Here is a 22222-nt window from a genome sequence, read left to right as displayed (position 1 = left end):
CACCCCGCCCAGAGCAGCACAGAGGAACACCACACCAACTCCAGGTGCCGGCTACCACATCCAGAGGGAAGGCAGACTCGCTATTCCTGGCAGCACAGATAACTTTCAAGCATTAGGGGACACTGGGGATATCATGCCTCGGGCCAGGACACCACCAGAACCCCACGACACAAGGAGGGCAGCAGGACACAACACGGGGGGAGCGTACACAGACGCGCACACACCACGACACGCACACAGAGACGATGATGATTTTTTTGAACAGTCCCAGTAGGAACAATTAGGGAGAGAGCAGCAAGGAGATGGATTCTGGAATGGGATGGGGACCTAAATGAGTCTCCATGCTATGCTGGAGTCCCTGTGAGCAGCCAATTTTTACCCTAAGCATGACTTTATGTCTCCAGTTAAAGCTATTTTTCACAACTGAAAACATTTATGAAACTCATAAAATACTTTATTACAACAAATGGGATGGAAGTGACACATTCTTATTTCACTCCTAGCAGTAGAAAAATGTCTGATTCTCAAAACAGGCTGTTGTTCAGCACAACAGGAAAATATATTTTTAATATTATACTTGCAGTTCATTGATGCAATTTGTTGTAAATTAAGCACACAGAGCAGTAAGTGTGATTTACTAAGGCTATAAAACTTACATCTGTGAAAACTGGTGCTAGGTTTGGAAATCAGACACTAAATCACATCAGCTCTAATGGCATTACTGCATCTAGTGAGGATTTAAACTGCTCTAAAAAGAGAGCTTGGCCTGCAGTCTTGAAATGCAAGTCATTTATTCCCCATCTTAAAATATTAACTTGACTACACCTTCAGATACCCATCTCATATAAAATACGCCTGTGATTTGCAAATCTACTCCTTTCTGCAGAACCTGAGATAACATTATTTATCATAAATCTTGCACAGCCACATCCAGGTCTTTGCATTTGGATTGATCCCAAAAGGTTAAGTCCCAGATTGAATAACTGTGGCTAATAACTGCTTGGCTCTAGGTCGGTCTTGGAAGAAAAAACTGAAATGGAAAAGTCCTGCTGAGATGAAACATCTTTTTCCCAAAAATCAGACTGGATTACTCAAAGAAATGAATGATTATTTCAGTTTAGCATCCCAGATCTTTCTCTCCTCCACATGCTGTCCTCAAAAGCAGGCACAGCTGCTGTGGAGATTTTATTCTGTGCTCCCACTGATGGGTCCCATGGTGCCACCACACCAGGAAACTCATCAAAGTCAGTATTACTGGGTGGGAACAGAGCATAGAGCCAGATAAATGATACAATGAAGGGTGGGAAAAAAGGGCTGGAGAAAGGGAACACGCAGGAGTGATGCCAGAGGGAAATGGAATTATGGACGGGGACGTTTCCCTGTTAAGCGTTGCATGGATTGGAGGAGTTGGGTAAGACCATCAAGAAATCATCCTTAAAAAAAGCAAGCTTATCAAGCACTCTCCCATTCTCCTTCCTTACATCACTATTTTGGCAGAGTTTCCCAACACTTGAGTGTACCAATAGCTAAAACGGACATGGAGGTGCATGGGGTTAGTCTGTCAGTAGCAGGTAGGGGCGTCTGCTTTGGGCTTTCACTCATTCCTTTGAAAAAACTCATCTTCAGAGGTTTCTTTTCTTTTTCTTTTTTTTTTTTAATTCAAGGTTTTGCATATTACAGTCCCAAATGAAGAACAAGGAGTGACATGACACACACTTTCAGAGCCACATGCACTTCATACCTGGAGGCACCATACGTTTGCGTTTGCGTGCTTTTCAAGAGTTTTCACCAAAGAAAACCAAAGGGATAAGAGAAAGAAAAACAGGGGGGGGGGGAAAGAGGTGGGGTGGAGGAAAGGGGAAAAAGAAACAGAATAAAGAAAATTAGCATATGAACGAAGTGTCTCCCCGGGAGCAGATGCTGTGGCCAGGCTCACGGGTGAGCACGGGAACGTGGACTGAGCTCGCTCCCGCTGTGGCTGGCTCAGAAACCGCCACACACCCGTGTCACCCTCGGGGACAGGCAGCTGGCACCTTGCTCCAAGAGCAAACGGGCACCACAGAGCGGAGAAAGTGTGGGGGCCTCCCAGAGACCTTCCATGGGACACCCACAGCCCTCGGTCCCCACCAGCCAGGAGCTCCTCGGGCTGGGCTGCTGACCTGGGCAGGATGTGCCCCATGGGTTTGTGGTATTTTTTTTAGTGAAGACCAATATGTGAATGTAGTTGAGATCAAGGCTCTGCTCTCATGAGTGACAATGAGAGCAAACTTTTTTTTTTTCCCCCCAGTAAATGCAGTGGCTGATGCAGAACAGGTTAGGATGTCTGAGTGCACCAAGCTATTCAGGCATCACAACCCAAGCCACACCTGCACACACAGAAGCCTCGTGCATATTTCAGATTTGGTTCTACCACATTTTGGATTTAAAGATCAAATCTGAGATTCTCTAAGAAGCCACCACATTTTCCCCAAACAAGTTAGAGCAGCTCTCCTGCAGTGATTTGAGTGATGTTCTGGAGCCACGTGAGCTCCTCCAAGGCATGTGTAACAATTTGCTCCTATCAAGCAGCCAAGCCTTTTCAGAGATGCCTTGGGAAGACAGATGAGCTAAAGGCACAGGGCTCCTGCTATGAGGAATAAGCAGCCTGATGTTGAGCAGAAAGGGTGCCAAGGTACTGGTGATTGCAGATCACCCCCAGGGGCACCAGGGAGGGGGATACTGGGTTCCTCCAACCCACTTCCAAACCACACTGTGCGTTGCAGACACGTGTCAGCAGCCAGCACTTTAACAGGGTGCTGGGCTTGACGTGCTGCCACGGCTGCACCAGCACCAGCACAGGGCTGCCAGTGCCTGCCAGTTGGCTCAGGAAAGTGGGTGGGCAAGGAGAGATGGTCAGTGTGAGTGATGGAACCTGCAGCCAGAACATGCAGTTACTCCCTTTTTAAAAATTTAAAAAAAAAAAAAATTAATTTTTCTGGGTGCATCCAAAATATATTCAGAAGGTGTTCACGGCTTTCCTGGTAAAAAATGCAATTTGACTCACACCTGAATCCATCAGCGAACCCACAGCTCACTCGGTCAAGTGATTTTCACTTCACTTGTGCACAAACAGGAGCTGGGATTTAAGGGAGAAGCTGGCACTGCAGTGAAACCCATGCCAGGGAAGCCCAGGGTGACACTGCTGAGTGGGGCTGAGCAGCATCCGCAGCATCAGCCAGCAAAACTGCTACAACCCTGCTACTAATCTGCCCTGGTTTTTTACTCAAGATAAGTGGTCTCTTTGAACTACATCTGTTTTCTCCTTCTCCTCCCTAAAGTTTTTATTTAGCCCCTCCTGGAGCTCTTTAAGCTTAGTTCTCTTCCTGCAGACCAGCTCGGTGGAAACACAGGTTTTAACAAGGGGATTAAGTAACAGGTAATTAGCGTGGTACTCTGCAATCAAAAGGGTGTCACTGCATGTCTGGCTGCATGGTCAGTTCAGTAGTTCAAAGAGAATTAAAACCTGGCAAAATCCACTGAAAAACAGCTCTGGGTGTCTGCAGTTTGCAGCGGACTTTGGGCCAGGCTGCATCCTCACCCTCTCCAGTAGCTGATCCCAGCCACTGCTGCAAAGGTACAGCCAGAAGGTCAGATACTGGGAGGGAGAGCTTCAATGGGTGAGTTTAATGCTATTGGAAAACAGCTTTGTGTTCTGTTTTGTTGGGTTGTTGTTGTTGTTTTGGGTTTTTTAGACAACATCTTGAAGTTGGATCATAAATTTCCAGGGAAAAAGCAACCAATCAGACACACACTGGGAATGAATCCAATAAAAACTTACTGACCACAACAATGTGACTTCCAACAGGTTTTTATGCTGGGTTAAGAGTCTGGCTGCTGTGTTTCAAATATGCACTAATGCTTACCCCAGGAAATACATCCAGACTGCCTGCCCGAGGGCTAAAAGACAACAGTAACTCAGGAAAAAACAGGCAGGGATGATACCTGCACTGGCACAATCCAGTGCTGGACACAGCCCTGTGTGGGAGCAGGGAGATGGGGCACAGGGAGCCCCACCACGCCCAACAAAAACCCACTGGAATATCTAATGATGTCCAACCCTGCTACAAACCCAAAGGGACCTGGGTAGCCCCCTAAAACACACCAGAAAGGGATGCAGGATGCAGGGCATTTCACAGAGTGAAAATGAACAGCAACACACTGCATTTTAGCTTCTGAGGAAGCCTCCTGCTTAGATACCACCAAGCCCAAGAGGGACACAAAGGATGCAGTGCTTCCCCATGTCCTGGAGGGCACTGAGGTATGGCAGGGAACTCTGTCCCCACCTCCATGAAGCTCCAAATTCCAAGAGGCTGTGAATTCCCACAGCACTGCTCTACCCTGTGTCGTTTCACCTTAACAAAATGCCTGGGTACAATGGCAAGTAGAGCAGGTAAAGCAAGGCAGATGGATGCTGCCAAAACTCAGTGGTGTTTATCTGCCTCATCCATCATGGCTCCACCATCCTTCCCTACTCCTGTCAACAGACTGGGACAGATAAAGGAAATATAAGAAATGGGAAATCGCTCACTGAATCCTGAGTTGGTTTTCCTCCTCTCAGAGAAAAAAAAAAAAAGAAAGGAAAGGAAAGGAGGACACAGGGCAAATGCACCTGGGAGAGTGCCAGGCTGGTCAAAGGAGGGAGAGAAGTTTGCTGAAAGGCAGAAGGACCATTAGAGACCAGTTGGACCAGCAAGAAGAGCCTGGAAGGGCACGAGGAGCTGCAGGTAGGGTGAGGGCAGCGTTTACCTACGATCCAGAGCAGCTCGGAGGGAGGTCTTCACACCTGGGCACGGCAACTGTCACAACACAATGCAACTACCAGCAGACATGGAGAAATAAAGGGGAAAAGAAGAGCATGTACAACACAGAGAGACATGGGAAAAAAGAAAGGGGGGAAAAAAAAAAGGCAACATGAAAATTAAAATCAAGTCAAAAAGAAATACAACAAAAAATACAAAGCAAAAAAAAAACTCCAAAAGACAAAGCCTACGCCAGCCCTTAAGAGCCTCTTGAAATCACCTTTTTCAATGAAAAAAACGGAAACAAATAAATGAAACTATATATCTGGATAACAGAAATAACTATGGAGGCAGTGGCATCACAAAGAAGGCAGTGGAAGAGGAAGCTGGAGGAGGAGGTACCTGTACATGGGGACGGTGACGGTGCGCTCGTAGTACTGCCAGGTGGAGTGCAGGTCCGTCCGGGACAGGTTGGTGGCATAAAATCTCCAAGCCGCCTGTGGAGGACAAGACCCAGCGGGGTTGTAGACCCAGGCATGGCCAGCACCACTCTCAGGTTCATAAACCTCTGCCAGCTTTGTCTCCCCCCTCTTGTTTTCTGTTGGATGGATCCAGCGTGTTGCCTCTACTCTCCCTTGATCTGACACGTGACAAATTTGGGGTGGTACCATGACACTCCTCACCATGTGAGCCCGGTTAAAAGTTCTGTGGGTCTCAGGCACGCACTGGCAGGCTGAGGGCAAGGATGAAATGGGTGTTGTTGCCTATTAAGGAGTTAAAAATTTGGAAAGGGAGGAGCAGGGGAATGCAAAATGACTACTTCCAAATCTCCAAGATGTACACCAAGGCCAACCTTCTGCACGGACATCTGTTATCACGAAGAAAATGCTCCCAAATGTAATTTTATATCAGTATAAATATTCTCTTTGGGGAAAAAGAATGAGTGGAAACAGACTGTCCTAATGCATTTGTCTTGCTGTGCTGGGCTGAATTTCATTCCTTTCCTCCCCTAGATTCCCTGCCACATATGCTATTTTCCCATGGCTGATTTCCTGGCATTTATTCCCAGACAAAACCAGTCACCAGCTGCTGTCTCACACCTTAAACACACGGCCCCATTTTTCCCCAGCCTGTCTCCTCCCCAACTTCTAAAAGTCTATTAAGCCCCCCAGAACCAGGACAATGTAACCTCAAGGCTCCTTGGATGTGATCCTCACCTGGATCAGGCCCGCTGCCGGGTTTCGCCTCTTCTCAAAGTGTTTTTGTCGATGCTGCTCTTGAACCTTCAGAGCAAACCCCGACCCCAAGATGCCCTGGAAGAGAACAACGATTTGCAGTTAGCAGGGGTTTAGCTCAGCTTTCACTTGAAAGTTTGGGCCAGCTTTCTCTCCAAAGTTTTTTTTCTGGCTCATTTTTTGCTTCAAACATAAAGGAAGGAGCCTCCACCCCAGCAGCCTTGGCAGGCACCCTCCAAGGGGCAGCAGACTTTGCTGGCACCCACTGGAATTGCAGCTTTTCCCAAACGACCTCCAGCCAGCTGCTAAAATACAAAATAACCCCAGAGTGTTGGCATTCAGCAAGTTATCCTCACAGGGATCCAGATCAGTGCAGCACTCTGAAATGCATGTGTGAGTGATTTGCTGAAATTATGTAATCATAGAATCATAGACTGGTTTGGGTTGGAAGGGACCTTAAAGCTCATCTCCTTCACCCCCCTGCCATGGAAAGGGACACCTTCCACTAGACCAGGCTGCTCAGAGCCCTGTCCAACCTGGCCTCGATGGGGCACCCACAGCTTCTCTGGGCAACCTGTGCCAGGGCATCACCACCCTCACAGGGAAGAATTTCTGCCTAATATCCAATCTAAATTTACCTTCTTAATTACCCCCAAGAACAGCCCGTTGAGGGAAAAAAAAAATGCTTTATATTGCTTCAATAAATATATTTGTGCAGAGCCAAATCTAGAATTTCCATCAAAGTTTGCTCTAAGTGCCCAAACTGTGGCTGTTCAGACAGAATTTGCTCTTTTCCCCCTAATTTTCTGATTCTCAAGCCACAGACCATTGCAGCCAGGAGGGTGCATCGCATTGCTGGATGCAGCTGTTGCAGTGCCACCATCTCCAGGGTCTGGGGGTAAGGGAGAGGTGAGCTCAGCTCCCCTCCCACTGTGAGACCTCACTCCCAGCACCCTCCCACTTACGGCAGGGAGGGCGAAGAAGGAGACGCCGATGAGTGTGAAGGTCGCCGCCAGCAGCCGCCCGTTCCAGGTCTGTGGGTACTTGTCCCCGTAGCCAATGGTGGTGAGAGTGATCTGCAGGGAGGAGATGAGTGCCCAAAACTGAAACAACACTGCCAAGACTCCTGCAACACCCGAGTGGGACACGGAGGAGCCGGGATCAGCGTGCGCCCCGAGCTGACCGAGGCAAGGCGCAGCTCGGGGACCGGGAGCACCAAGCAGGGATGGGCAACCCCGCAGGATGCAGATGCCCTGACACCCGCCCTGCTCACCTGCCGGGTTTTCACACCAGTTGGGAGCATTTTCTGTGCCTTTTGCTGTCACAGAGAGAGCTGCCATCTGGTGCAGAGGCTGGCGGCAGATCGGAACCTCCCCCGGGAGACGGGGTTGTGCCTTCGGCAGGGGAAGCAAACCGGCACCGTTCCCCCAAACTCCCTTTCGGCATCTCAGGAAAGCAGGCAGGGCTATTTGCATGCATAAAGACCTGATTCTGCTTGTTCCCAATCCTCCCAGCAGTGCCTATTAGCTGGTCTCCCTTCCTATTTAAAAACAGCCTATTAGGCCAAGAGGATGAATTACGGCTCTTTCATACCACCTCATTTAGGAATGTTTTTTTCCCCTCCTCAGCATTTTTGCAATGCAGCAAAAGAGAGCTGGGAAGTTGCTGTCTGTGTTTCGGGGAAAGATCTGAGAGATTTGCTGGAGACAGAATCCCTTGGATGTTAAACTGCAGGAGAAGACACCTTTTCCCACTTCAGTCCACAGACATCAGCAGTGGGAAATGCTGGGTATTCCCTCAGGGCTTCCAAGAGGATTTGGAGAGCCTGAATCTGGCAGGGCAAGGCAGGGAGGGGTGGTCTGATTAGAAACATCTTTGAGACTTCTGATCCCAAAGGACCCTGTGACACATGGAAGGTTATCCCTGTCCCACAACCTCCAAGGACAGAGCTGGCCCCGGGGATGGGATCTGACACCACATTGATGTGGCATTGGAAATATGCATTTCATTCAGAAGAAAATCACTTGTACACAAATGGAAGTATGATCCCAAAGTGCCTTTTAATTGGACCCACTAAAAGCCTTATCAATTAGATGCTATTTTGACAAAGTGGTTAAAAAATGTGTCTACATGCCTCATTCTTACTGAAACACAAAGTCGGAGCAATGCTCTCTGCATAAACACTGCAAAGTTTGTTTATAATTTTTTAATAATTTCTATAGACAACTACTAGGATTGGATGCAGCAAGATCAACAAAGGGATGAGTATATGAACCTGAAATTTGATTTATCCCATCTCTTAACATCTGTCTGTACTGGAATCATAAGCTGGATAATGACAGAAACTATTTATTTTACTGAAGTTCAGGTTTTTTTATGAGCTTCTCAGCAGCAAAAGAGTCTGGTGCATCTCTGCATCCCAAAATGCAGAGCATTAATCCTCTGCTGAAGGCCCACACAGCCTGGGAGCAGGAGGGATAGATCTGACAGTGGTTCTCCCCAGACTGAGCTCTGATCTGGGCTGTCACTTTTTCCTCATTGTTTAATTTCTGGTTATGTCAAATTGGGCTTTGTTTTTATTTTTTTGTCATAACTAAGGGGCTTGAAAAGCAATTTACTGCTTTTTTCCCTTTGTTGGAACAGAGGAGCTGCTTGATCAGCCGATTCCTCCCCAAGCCTGTTATTGGGATTTGATCAGATCGGGGATTTTCATTACATGCTTTGTAATCAAGGCCAAACTAGCGATGGAGCAGAAGAACAATAACGCAAGAAGATTAGAACGTCATTAATTCTCTCTTTGCTAATCGAGTAATCCAATAATTCACATGCACACGCACGCACAGAGCAAACCAAAAGTACTGCCCTTTCCTCCTCTGTCAGCAGAGATGTGAAGGGGAGCGCTCGCCCCGCTGGTGTCTGCCTGGTACTTAGAACCCTATTAATTTTATAAACTTTATTCCTGCGTGTTTAACAGCGCCTCGCCCAAGTGCAATTTAAATAATTAAAGGGCAGCAATACTTGTCAAAAACAATGATCAAAGCGCTCCATAGTGTGGGGTCTCTGCCTGACCTGCCTCCACTGTCACGACAGAGCCGAATGCCACAGCTGGGAGCACACGAGTTCCCTGTTTCCCTGCAGCTCCAGCTAATGCAGAAATGTGATCCTTCAACATTTTCTATGAGGTTTATATAAGAAAAAGAGCTAAATGGAGCAGCCCAAAGCCATTTAATAAAAATGTTAACTAAGCACTCTATAAGTCGATACCTCACGTAAGTGATAGAAGATGGAGGGTTAATGGACATTTTATTTTAATAACCAGCAGCTGTTCTATGAAAATTACTTACCAGACCCCACCAAAGTGCATCTGCGTATGTATCAAAGTGCTCATTTTCTCCTTTCTCGGCCAAGTACACCAGGAAAGAGGCCAGAATGAGGCACAGGAAGCCAATATACCACGCAGTAATCAGCTCCTGCGAGATCATTAAAGGAAAGAAGAGAATAATTGCAATCCTGGTGCGCATCTCCAAACCGTGACTTACTTGATTGCGGCTGGATCTTTCCCTGCATTTTGTTTAGGTTTGGGGGCTTTGGTTGGAGGTCAGTAAGGCCATTTTTTTGAGATGGGACCATGGAGTGGTGGCTCTGCCAAGCACACGGGGCAATCCCTGTCCTGAAGACCCCAACAACTCAGCACATACAGCAAATGGAGAAGGGAGTGTTAATAGCTCCATTATTGCAAGATGTGGAACTGAGACTTAAAATACTCTACCATTTCCCCAGTTCACATAGTTAGAACTGAAATAAGAATCCCCAAATCCCTGGGGCTTCTACTTAATGGAAGGGGAGCTGCAAAGTTGGGGTCTGAATGCAATTTACCTCAATTGCAGGGAATTTTTAATTCAGAATTCAAGGAACTGATTATTTTTGGATTAGGTTAATACAAAGGTGGACAAAAGAGACTCACAAATTCCTTATGATAGTTCTGGCTACGGTGACTAAGCTTTTCAGAGGAAAAAAAGTGCAGGAAAGAGGAGAAACGTTAAATTCACAAATTCAGAAGCAGTAAACAAAAAATTACCACAAGCTCTTCCTAAACTGATCACCTTATATCAGGGATCTGTTCTTTTACTGGAATGCCTCTCTCCCTTCTCTCCTTGACCGATCGAGGTGCTCCATCAGACCTTGTCTGTGACTCTGCATCCCTCCCCGAGCTACTTACGGTGTCTTTCCAACTTTCTCAGGCCTGGGAGAGCTTTGGGATGGAGAAATGAATCAAAGCAGTGTCTCTGTGGGGAAGGGAACACAAAGAGCAATGCAATGTCCCTGCCTGGGACGAGCTCACCTTGCTGTGTGCGTAGACCACAGAGCCCAGGAGCTTCCAGGTGCCGCCCCGCCGGTCCATGCGGATCATGCGCAGGATCTGCAGGAACCTCAAGCTCCTGAGTGCCGAGGTGGCAAAGACATTCCCTTGGGACCCCGCTGCCAGCACGGCGATGGATGCAATCAGCACCATGATGTCTGCAAGGAACAGAGGGCAGGAAGAGCTGAAGAAGTGTTGCTGGACCTCTCCTAAAGGGGATGGAATTCCCACTGCCTCGGGCAGCAGAAGGCTGGGCATGAGAATGATCTCCTGGTCACTTGTATTTTGTGCTGGAAGGACATAGCACTAATCTTAAACTGGATGAAAGGAGCCACTACACACCTTGTGGAATATCCTGGTTTCCTTCTCCGCACCCATCATCCATAAAAAATGTGTCAAATACTGCGAAGTCTGAATTTTGATATGATTCAGTGTTAACACTGCTAAACTGGGTTAAATCCTTGCAAAATGCATGGCCTTTTTTTTTTATCAGCCATAGCTGCCTGTTACACAAAGCTGGGAATTACACCATCTAAACCGGGAATGAAAATCTCTAGGTCCTCCATAGCAGTCCTAAGGCGCTCATGGACAAAGTCCAAGAAAAAAAGACTTTCTCTCTATACACACAGGGATTCTGTAAACCTCCATCTTCCCTAATTTTCTATACAAATTTTATAGGAGTCTTTTTCTGTGGAATAAGCTAAAATCCTGCATATGACCATTGCCAGCTCCTGGACAGCTGAAAGCAGCTTCCATAGCGAAGGGCATGGCCTTGCTGCCCATTTCTTATCCCAGAAAAAAAAAATCACTGCTGCGCCCAGATGGCCCCCCTCACAAGAGACTCACCGAGTGCTTTACAAACAAGAATTAATTAAGTCTCATAACTCCCTCGTGAGGCAGCTCATCAGCACCAGGGAAGGCAAAGTGACACACCGAGCTTCGGTGACTTGTGAGCAGTTCGGTGCAGAGGTTGGACACAGGACTGCAGGATCCCAGTTCCTGTTCTCAGCTTCTCCTGGCTAAACCCCCTTTCTGGGCAGCTGTCAATAATGACTGAGGCACACAGGGCACTGGGATGGCTCCCAGGTTGGCAGAAAACAGGGAGTGCACCGTGATGAATAACAAACAACACATCCATGGATTAGGACTTTTGCCTTTGTGCTTTTTCCTGATCATGAAGCAGCTGAAGATCAACCCCCAAAATGCATGCAAGACACTGGAGCCCCGTGCAAGCAAGTGCTTGCAACGGCCATCGTGGTTTGGGGAATCTCGTGCAGGGAGGGAGGTCTTACCGATGACGCAGAAAGGCTTGCGGGCAAATTTTAACCTTCCCCTCCAGCCCCGGTATCGGCAGCAGCAGCCGGCCGCCCAGATCCTCACGAAGTATTCCACCCCAAACACCACGATGGTGACGATTTCCTGAGAGGGAGACAACGCTGTTAGTCAGGAGAGAAGGATGGATGGAGGAGAGTCTGCCCCAGAATCAAGGACAAATGCACGACCTAAGATAAATACACCTCAGACAATACATCACCGAGCTGTCTGCACCGTTCAGAGAGACCAGGCTTGCAGGATCATCACATCTCTGCTTTTGTGTCTTCCCTCCCCCTCCCTGGGGTGGGGAGAGGTCCTGCACGTTGTAGCCATGAACTAGAGTTTTACACTGTCCCTATTGTGTTTGTGTCCCCCATCAGAGGACTGGCAAGCACCTCCCTGTCTTCCTGCTATTGGTCTCCAGGACTCGACTCCATTAATGCTGAGCAGCTCAGCAAAGAGCAGAAATGGGAATCATGGGCCAGGAATCATCCTAGGACTCTTCAAAGGGGATTTCATCTAGAAAAGTGGCCTGGTTGCCTGTGTGTGCTGGGCTGTCTGGTGCAGGGAGGTGTAGATTCTCCATCCCTCAAGGCCACACAAGCTCTTTCCATCACCATCTGAATATCCCGTGCACGTTCCCTTCCCTCCGAGTTTTTTACTAGTGGCACTTTTCTCATCTTTCTCATGTGTCAAACCTGATGAAGCCCTAATTAGTCGGCAGCACCTTTTGATGTCGATATAGGGCAGGGACTGGGGAAGAGGAAGACAGACAAAAGGAAAGGAGATGTGTGAATCTGGCAGCCTTGCACCGCTGCCGTGGTGGCAGGATCTCAGCTGGCTCTTGGTGGCAGAAGCCACACTGTCAGTGTGAGGGATGCCGGGCTATTTCAGGAACAAAACTCTGCAGCTTCATGATGGATCAAACAGTTGCAGGGATGTGATAGTGTGGGAGAGGAGGCAGCTCCTCTGGCTGCTCTCGATGCAGAGCGTCCACAGCTTTAAATTCTGGGAGCTTTCAGTTGGGATCAGTCTTGCTACTGTGTTTTGAAATTGAAGATAAATTCAGGGGGAAAAAAAAAAAAAGTCTGGGAAGAAAGATCTTAAAGAATCCTTCGAAATATTTTTAGTTTATTCCTGATACAGATTTCTCCTTTTCACATTTCTTACCCACAAGTTGTAGTGGTCCCCCTCTCACAAGTGACAGCTTAAATCCTTGCCTTTAACACCCCCAATCTCAGGTTTTTGTGTGGTTTTGACTTAATTTTAATACCTCACTGTTGGCCCCCACTTACCAGGATGTAAAGGGCCCCTTCGGAGCTGTTCTGGTACTCATCAATGGTCGAAAAGACAGACAGCACCAGGCAGGAGAAAACTAGTAGAAAACTACATAACACAAATATTTAAAAAAAAAATAAAAGAAAAAAAATAAAGAGAGAGAGAGAAGGTCAGTCTTCAGGGCAGGAATTTTTCAAACTCATCAAAGGAGTCCAGAGAGCAATTTTGGACATATTTCTCTATGAGTATTTACTGCGCTGCTGCTACCACACCATGTAAAAAGGGTGAGTGAAGAGGCCAGTTTTACTAATTGAAAGGGTTATGGAGTGCTCCCAGTTTGACCAGTGCCAATCTAATTCCCCTCCCAGCTGGCAGCTCTGATCACCTATGACATCATTTCCCTAAGGAATTGTCAGGTCTGTCTGCAACACGCTTTCAACAAGCATCCAAATGAACAGGAACATTCCTAACTGGGATAAATGGGAGCAGACAGGCTGAGGAGCAGGAGCACAGGCTGAGCACGAACCCATAAAGAACTCCACTGATGCTCTACTTACGCATTTACATCCACAAAAGCTCACTCAGGGGTGGGACTACATCTCTTGTCAGAGTAGGACATTTTTGGGTGGATTTAATGTTCCTTCCTTAGGCAGGTACTCCACATTAACTCCTCACAGCCTGGAAAAGCTGGTGACTTTTTGGGTTTGTTGTAGCATCAGTGGGAGGTTGGTAGTTGTTACTCTGCTTTTTTGTCGCCAGCCACATGACACAGTAAGGGTTTGATCCAGTCCTAGGGAATGTGATCTTGGAGCTGTTGGTACCACGAAGCCAGAGACACCCTTGCCACTGAGGAGGGACCTGAACTGGCCTCTGTCCCAGCCCTGCAGAGACAAAAGGAGCCTCATCCTGCCATGAGCTGAGGGGGAACCAACTTTGATATCGGCACTCTCAGTCTCTTATTTGCCACGAAAGAGGAGAGATTCTCAAAGCCCAGCACGCACCCAGGTCTCATTGACATCTACATCCGTGGGCAGCCTCCCAAAAGCAGCTTCAGCAGTGCCACACCAGCCTGTCACTCACAGCCTGTCCCTATCAGTGCTCTGTGCATCTCCTGAGTGCTGGATGTTCTAATGCAAATCAAAGGGCACCAGATGAATGACAGGAGCTCAGCTCTTTTCCAACACTACAGAGGTGTCCTGGCACCTGCTCAAGGATGGAGGCTTCCACCCATGCCCACTGCTTGCTCCAAGAAAAGGAGGGAAATTAATTTACTAGAGATCGATTTACTAATAGAATAAAGTAGGCCAGCGCAAGGAGAAACTAAAAGCTGCATTCTTTAAGAGCATTAAATAATTCATCTGTCTGACTTTTGTCTCACATTCCTACAAACTGAGTTTTGAATATTTATAAGGTTTGGTTCTGCTGGTGGGGGCTGTTCCTTTCCAGTGAATAAAGAAAAGCAGTTTCACACCACCAGGTCGTGCCTGTGGCTTTGTAGTGACCATTAATGTCACAGTAAAAAGTAAAAATAGGGAGATCTGCAGTATTTATTCGAATCACAGGCTGAAATGGGGTGGTGAGGTGAGGGACTGCTGGAGGTAAGGGACCTTCAGAGCCATCTCAGCCAGGGCTGAGTTTTGTCAGCCATAAGATGAATTCAGCACAGAGCAGATAAGGATAATTACTTGATCCCTCACTGCAAATTTTCTCTTCTCACACCAGGTTTGGTACCCAGTTACTCAAAAAAACCCTCAAGAGAGTAAGAAAACTTTCCTTTCAAACTCACTCATGATGTCCCTTAATGTCTTCTCTAGGTCTCAAACATCTTTTCTCCCCGAGCTGTTTATTGAACACCCTTGCCATAAACAATCCTGCCACAACCTGCCCTGCAGTCAAGTGGACTCCATCCATCCCAACATCCTCTGAGTTGCCTGGACCAGGCCCTGGGAGCTGGAGACAGACCCCTGATGCTGTCTGCACTGTTGCAGGGGGAGCAGAGCCCTGCACCCCAAGAGGGAAGGAGCTGCAACTGGGTCAGGCAGCCCCACTCCTGGGGTGGCCCAGATTTTGCTGCAAACTTCTATGCTGAAGTGAGAAACAAATGAATAATCAATGAGAGAAGAAAGAGAAGAGAAAACAAAACAAACCAAAACAAAAAGATAACGGAAAGGGATCAAGGGAAAAGAAATCCTAGATTTTCACGTTAAAGAAGCAGAATGTGAGGAGTTGCATTTATTCTTTATCACTCCACATCCCAAGGATGGATTGTGCAAACCAGGGTTATGGGGAGAGCTGGGGCAGCCGGACATGTCGGTGCCACTTCTTCCCTTCCCCAGCACATCACTGCAGCCTCATCTCCGGCCTCTCTGCTCTCCTCGTGTCCCCAGGGCCATCTCAGGGCTGCTGTAATTTCTGCTCTGGGCTCCCCAGGGCTCCCATTGCCAGGGAGACCTGATGCAGATCACGCTTTCAGGGCCAGCATTAATTACTGCACTGCCGAGCATGGGAGGCCACAGGGAATGCACCAGCTCATTCAGAGAAGCATGGGAGCTCCATGGCCAAATCCCACATGGACAAAAACCTTCCCCTGTCTCAGTCCTGACGAGCAAGGAACCCCCCCTCTCCCAGCCCTCAGGTAAGGAATGGTCCTGCCAGCCAGGGATGAAGGCTCTGGCTCACCACAGGGTGAGCTGCATGAGCATCCCAAAATAGCTCCACAGTGATGCACAGCTGCTCTGCTTGACCCTGTAGTCCCCAAATCTTTGGGAGGCTGAAAAAAGGAGACTCAGAGAATGAAACCTTTCTGCAAGGAAACTGAACTCAGGGGTTGGGGTCTGTATTGGCTCCTAGGAGGCTTTGAGCGATCTATAGAACCTCTGTGGATAGAGGAGTGGAAGAAGCAAGCTAACAGGTATGCCCACATTGGAGACTGCGTGTATCCTCTGAGCTCCCAAAGAGGGAGGGCAGTGGGGAACAGGAAGCTGGACTCTGCTTTCATTCCACCTAATCCACCCAGACAGATCAGGAAAGGGCTTTGGGTAATAATGGATGGTTAAGGAAAGGGAAACAAGCCAATAAATAGTGTAGATATCAGGATGAATCTAATTTTTAAAGCTACATATCTAATGAAAGCAAATTACGTCTGCAGCCTGACTCTGGGAAATGTTAATGTGTAATAAGGAACATTAATTAGGTCCCGCCTAATGATTTTTACATTAAAGATGCCAGTTCTGCTTAGAGCTTTGGAGAAGACAATATCCTCCTCCTGAGAATACAGGAGCTGGGTCCTACATGATGCATGGCTGGAGTCGGCACCAGCCTCTCCCAGATCCCGGCCTGGATGCAAACGGCAGCTGGTAGTTTGGGACTGATGTCTCCTCTGCTGAGCGATGGCAAGGAGAAAGCTGTCTCCAGCCTCCTGGAGAAGGACACCTCATGTCACCGCATCTCCTCACCCACCACCCATTCCCACGGGCACCCAGTACCTTCTGCTGCTCTGACATCCCCCACGCCTGTTGCTGAGACCTTTAAGCTCAGCCAAGGCTCAGCTGTGCAAATCTCACTGCTGCTAATACCAATAAATACAAAGACCTGCAAAGTCTGACTTTACATCCAAAGGTTATGTTGACTTAAAACACCCGTGCAAGCTTCTTATTACAGTTTATAAATCCCAGCGCAAAATCTGCATATCCATATTTCGTATCCACTGTGCTTCAGGTTGGCAACAGAAAGAGAAATGACTGAGCTCCCCCTTGGAAAAAGGAATACTTAAAATGGCATGAAACGGGAAAGATTGCCCTTCTCTCTTTTTTTTCCTCAGTGAAAGCACATGATGGAATCATCATAAAGCTTCTCAGGTTAATCATCTAATTTGACTTCCAAAAGAAACCCCCTTGGAATCTACACACCCATTTACATAAGAATTTAAAAAGACTTTTGAATTTATTCCTGAAATACTCATATTCAAATAACATTCACTGACATTCAGAAATGCTGGGGTTTCTCTGGTGGAGCACCACTAATTAGCACTCGATTCCTGGATGTGATGGAGATGGATACAACACAAGGAGGTGACAAAAGCTTGTCACTTGTAACTTTTTAACTGTTGCCCACTTTGCTGACTTTCCCTGGAACTGGGACATTAATTATTTGTTTAATTAGAAGGAGCAAAGCTGTAAAGGAAAGAGCAGTTTACTACAGGCTTTCAAGAGATGCACGACGAAAATTACTTTGGGGATGTAAAGAAAGGCACTGGTGATTGTGCTAAAATAAAACCAACATCCTTACTGGCAATCCACCTGCAATCCCAGCAATCCATTTGCTGTGGTCTCTGTAAAACGCTGCAGTTCCAGTACCTAAAACTTCAATGGAAATCAAAGGCCGGGAAAATGCAGCAATGAGAATAAGTGAAAGTGAAAGAACCTCCGTATCAAAGAGAAACAGAGACTGGAAAATGCCTTTTAGTGCTCAGAGAGCCTCAAAATTGGAATGGGAGTATTTACAGCTCAGTTTAAACCTCCACTGAATCAAAAGCAGAAACTCTGAGAAAGCCATGGCTTTTCCAGGGATAAAAAACCTGTCATATGGCACCTACCCTTAGCCAGGAGCATCTATCATCTTTATTCATGTAAGCAACCCTGCAGTGACTTGCAACCTGGCTGTTCATTTACAAGGATAAGCACAAGCCTAAACGCCTCACTCCGGGTTTCCACATCCCTCAGGTTTCCACATCCCTCAGTCTGAGCCAAAATCATCTCCCAAGGCAAATTCTGTCACTGCAAGAGCTGAAAATAGAAGCAGGGAGTCCTGCCTTTTGGTCCTGTGCCTTAATAAACGGTCTCCTTTCCAAAAATTCCTCCTGATGGTGTTTCCCTGTAGGTTTGGCCATGTCCAGCTCCATTCTCTCTCCCACAGTCATGCTCCTTGGATGAGCCTGGAGGATCCCTGAGCATCCATGTGGGCAGGAGATATTGTTTATGGTCAACACACCAGCTGGCTCCAAGGTTTATAAATTGTCATGGTTTATAAACTTTTTAATAAATCATGATCAAAGGCCTGTCTGGGACAACATTACCAGCTCCTGTGCCTTCTCAGCGCACACAGGTGATGCCTGAACAACTAAGTCACAAGAAAACCTCTTCTCCTGCCTTCCTTCTATTTAGGCAGCACATTTCTAAGAAACAAGAGCAGGATATAGGTTCAGATATATTTCCTCCTTCAACATCCACCACTTCTAAAATAAGTTTCCACTCCAAGAGCTCCTCCAGCCTTTTGTTCTTGCTCCTAACAGTCAGAGAGAAGAAAAGCAGCATCATCATCTGTACCCAGTGCCCAGAGCCAGAGCCTTGATCCAAACCCACGAACTGCAGGAATTTGAGCATAAATGGGTTTTGCATGACATAACCTGTCCCTAGTCCAGCAAAGGATTGTGCATCTTCACACTTAAAAGCACGAGTGAGCTTAAGAGCTTTTCTGGACTGAAGCCCCAAAGAACAAAAAGCATCTAGAAATGCCAGGGAATAGAGATCAAGACTGGAACACTTACAGTGGGAAAAGAGTTAACTGTAAGGAATTGCTTTGGGTTTTTTTGTTGTTTTTTTTTACAGGCTGGCTCTAATAATTTAACTTACTCTGAATAAAAGCCTTATTAATAATAATGACTGCATACAAAGTTCTAGCTCCAATGTTCCTCTTTGTCCTCATCCAGAATGAATCACTTGGAAATGCTTGTCTGCGTATTCTGCTCACCCTGCACACGCAGCCTCAGAGGAGCCAGATGTCTGGAGGAAAACCCAAAGTATTAATCAAGCCTGTGCACCTGCCAGAAGAGTCTGTTCCTGCTGGGATTCAGTGCTGCTGGGCTGAGGTTTTCTTTCAAAAAATTTGGTGGGGGAGAAACATATTGATGCAGCTGCAGGAATGGCCCACGAGAGGAGAGGATCCTAAAGCCCACGGTGCAATTAAAGTGCATTGGGAGGTAAATTAAGAGTGCAAAATATTGGACATTTGAGTAATTCTTAAAACATCTGTGCAAGCATTTATTCAGAGCATGTTCATCGATTTTAACGTGAGGGAAAGTTGCTGTCTCATGCAATACCCGTATTATTCAGATTGAAATCTGAGCTCTGCCTCTGTTTCATCCCACAAGGTATTCCCCCAAAAGAGCCTCCGCTTTCTCCCCACCTCTGAGGTATCACTGCCAGTGAGTACAGGAATATAAACCTTCCTAATCTAACCTTTATCTCTGTCTGAAGATCAAGTTATTTCTGCTTCTTAAGCCCTGCCTTTCTGTAACACCTCAAGAAAAATAAATTTCAGAACTCAAGGAAACACCACATGGTTTGAGCACGCAGGAATCAAAATTTCTCTGGCTGAGGTTAAGCTGCTCTAACTGACCTGGGCAAGCCACTTGACCTGACTTAACTGAGCTCTAAAACTGGGTTAAAATCAAGATGTCCCCATAAAATGTAATGCTGCATCTCATCTAAACATTCCTCGAGGGAATGGGCTATACAAAAATAGGCTCTGGTCTAATTGCAGATAGGAAGATTGTCTTAAATTGTGCAGGGCTGGTTCCCGTGGCAGACAGGAATAGTAGCTGGTTTTTCAAAGGTCTGTCCCAGAAGCAGCGATTCAGCTGGAGCCTGAGGTTTCCCGCCCACGAAGGACAAGCTCCATCTCCCTGAGCTCCTTCAGCTTCGCTTCCCCATCTCTGACTTTGCACTAGTTCTGCAGCTCCAAGAACTACAGCCCCTCAGAAACGAGCATTGTCACCGGCAGCCTCTGCAGGCAGCTGCCAGCACAGAGGCTTGGCAGCTCTCAGTAGCTGCATTAACTGTCCCAGACCCACAGCAGGCAACTAAATGGCTCAAAATCCTACCATGTTGCCCTTAAAAACCTCAGTTTCCCCACACCTCAGCCCGTGGTTTGTGCTTCTGTAAAGGCAGGACCCCATGGCTGTGTTCTCAGGCTCCCTCCCAGTAACGACAAAGGAGAACGACAAGAGATATTGGCAATGGTGAAGGAACTTGGATGTCCAAGACATTTCCCAGGGTCCATCCCCAGCTTCATCCCTCAATAATTAGAAGACAAGAAAGTGGTTTCTCAGAATCAATGGGTAACACAGAAGCAAAAAACACAAGTATTACCAAAGCCCTGCTGATCTAATTTGCTCACCGGTTTGTTTAATTTACCGAGACTTGGGGGAAAGAAAGAAGCGTTTGCAAACTGTCTGTACAATATGCCTAAGAGTTGGAAATTTCAACATCTGTTTAATTTTATCTCTCTTATTCCACTGGCAATCAGGAAGGAGTTCACAGCCAATACCCAGGAGAGTTTCTTCCCAGCCTTTTGATTTTAGTCCCCAGAAATTGATGACCCCCAAGATGAGTAGAAAAACACACCCAGAGGAATAATCAGAGTGCTGCAATCAGCAGGACTGTGTTCCCTCCCACTTACACTAGTGCAAAATAGGAATAACCTCCTGAAATCCAAAGGGGCTGCAATGCCACGAGAGAGGCTCCGGCTCAGCTGTGTCCAAACCCTGCGATGCCTGAGAAACACCTGAGTGTGGCACAAGGGACAACGCAGGATTAGGTCCAACAACAAGAAATAAAAGGCCAGTGGCTGGTTTTGTAGCTCTGCATCCCTTCCCCACATTGGGAGGACGGCATGATCTTCCACGGCAGATGATGCTTTCCATGCCTGTGAAGCTGCTCCTCTTGGGATGGGAATGCTTGTGCCAGGAGCAGCGCCTGGGCCACCAGCCCTCTGCTCGCTGTAAGTGATGGGGCAAATCTGGCTACTGCTCAGGGAAACTTTGCTGATGGAGGGGGAAATTGGTGGAAAAGGACTTTGAATTCAGAGTTGCAGCTCCTGGCATACCCAAAATAGTTCTGTTAGTGGTGAAGTTGACTGGCAGCTGGTGTGATGCTCTCCCCTCCCTGTGGCATAACTGGCTGGTTCAGCAATTTTTCAGGGCTAAAGAGCGCTGCCTTTTTAATGCTGAGCTGTCTGGAGATCCAAGTTTGTTCTGCATCCCTTCACCCTGGGCAGCTCCTCTGGGCTGCCTGTCCATACGGCCCAGGCACTGCTCCCTGTAAGTGATGGGGACATCCTCCTGCCACCACCCTTGTCGGCATCTTGTTGGCTCGAGGCAGAGAACTGATGATGCTTGTGACATCTGCACAGACAGTGCCAGCTTTGCCAGGGCACAGCCTCTCTTTGCACCTGATAAATTAATCCCCAGCACCAAAGGGCAATTAATCACTTCTATCACCTCTCACTTCTTCCCTGGTTTAACCCAAAAGCCCCAAACATGGGGAGTGGGTGGATGGGAGTGTGTGACACTGGGATGCCAGTGTGGATGGGAGAGCTGGTAAACACAGCTCAGCCCAAGTGCTGAGGTGGCTCTGGGGGGGCAGATCCCCATCACCAAGAACCCCTTGCAGAGGGAGAGGCTTCCCAGAGATCTAAACACCCCAGAAAGTGGAGGGAAGCCATGATGCTGCTGGATGAAATAAAGGCTACCTCAGTTAGTGAAGGAGCCTCATTTGAACTGGGAAGCTTTGGGGGGCTTGTTGCAAGCAGGGTTCAGCATGTGGAGATCAGGGCATTTTTGCTCACCTGGATACTTGTAAAGAAGGTGACATTGCCTCATCCATAGCAAAGAGGAGAAAAACCTCTTTTCCTCTGCTTTTTCCCCTTGGAGGAGGCTGCCATGTGAGCTTGGTGGGGTTGGCACACAGCAGCCAGGCTGGGAAAGCCACGAGCTCCCAGAAACCAGCTCCCCCAAGTTCCCCCGCACAGCAAATGACAGGTTTGTTCCCTCTACTTATTTCCCTGTGCCAGTAAACACAACAATAAATAGCAAGCTGCAGGAGGCAGATGATTGTGTGGTGAAAGGTGGAAAACATCTAAAAATGATTTAAGGCAGGGAGGAGAATAGGAAGAGAGGGATGTGGATTATATTCTGTGAGGAGGAGGAAGAGGAGCTGTTCGGCTGGTGAAAGGCAGCAGAGGCAGGGAAGGTTTTCCTGCCTACCCTGCAGCTCTTAGCTCCAGGTTATGCTCAGGACCTCTGTGCAGGTCCCTCTTTGCAAAGGTGGGTCCCCAGACCCTGCCCTGACATGGGGCCCCACCAGCTCCAGCCCTGAGATGGCAGCAAGGGCAGCGCTACATGTCTGGACCCTTTAAAAACTCCTAAGGAACAGGAACACAGGGCATGGACACATTAAAGCTGAAAAGAGATTATCTAG

At 47.4% G+C, this 22222-nt stretch overlaps 1 protein-coding gene across 9 annotated transcripts in view; it reads right to left on the bottom strand.

The window, feature by feature from the left end:
* The window catches only part of KCNQ2 (potassium voltage-gated channel subfamily Q member 2), a 68312-nt gene that overhangs the window by 32027 nt on the left and 14063 nt on the right, over positions 1 to 22222 (bottom strand). For 7 of the 9 annotated variants that reach the window (XM_027881586.1, XM_027881587.1, XM_027881590.1 and 4 more), the window contains exons 2-9: positions 12983 to 13073; positions 11666 to 11792; positions 10356 to 10531; positions 9358 to 9483; positions 6979 to 7089; positions 5996 to 6091; positions 5181 to 5275; positions 1742 to 1771 (exon numbers count right to left, since the gene is read on the bottom strand). In XM_027881586.1, coding sequence (XP_027737387.1) covers positions 1742 to 1771; positions 5181 to 5275; positions 5996 to 6091; positions 6979 to 7089; positions 9358 to 9483; positions 10356 to 10531; positions 11666 to 11792; positions 12983 to 13073 — 852 coding nt within the window. The remainder of the gene's footprint in view (positions 1 to 1741; positions 1772 to 5180; positions 5276 to 5995; positions 6092 to 6978; positions 7090 to 9357; positions 9484 to 10355; positions 10532 to 11665; positions 11793 to 12982; positions 13074 to 22222) is intronic. The other 2 variants (XM_027881591.1, XM_027881594.1) reach the window with 1 other exon arrangement.

This window comes from Empidonax traillii, unplaced genomic scaffold (genome assembly GCF_003031625.1).
Source record: "Empidonax traillii isolate 1590-97213 ecotype Southwest subspecies unplaced genomic scaffold, ASM303162v1 scaffold91:size2966241, whole genome shotgun sequence".
Lineage (NCBI taxonomy): Eukaryota > Metazoa > Chordata > Aves > Passeriformes > Tyrannidae > Empidonax > Empidonax traillii.
This window is presented reverse-complemented; position numbering and strand designations above follow the sequence as displayed.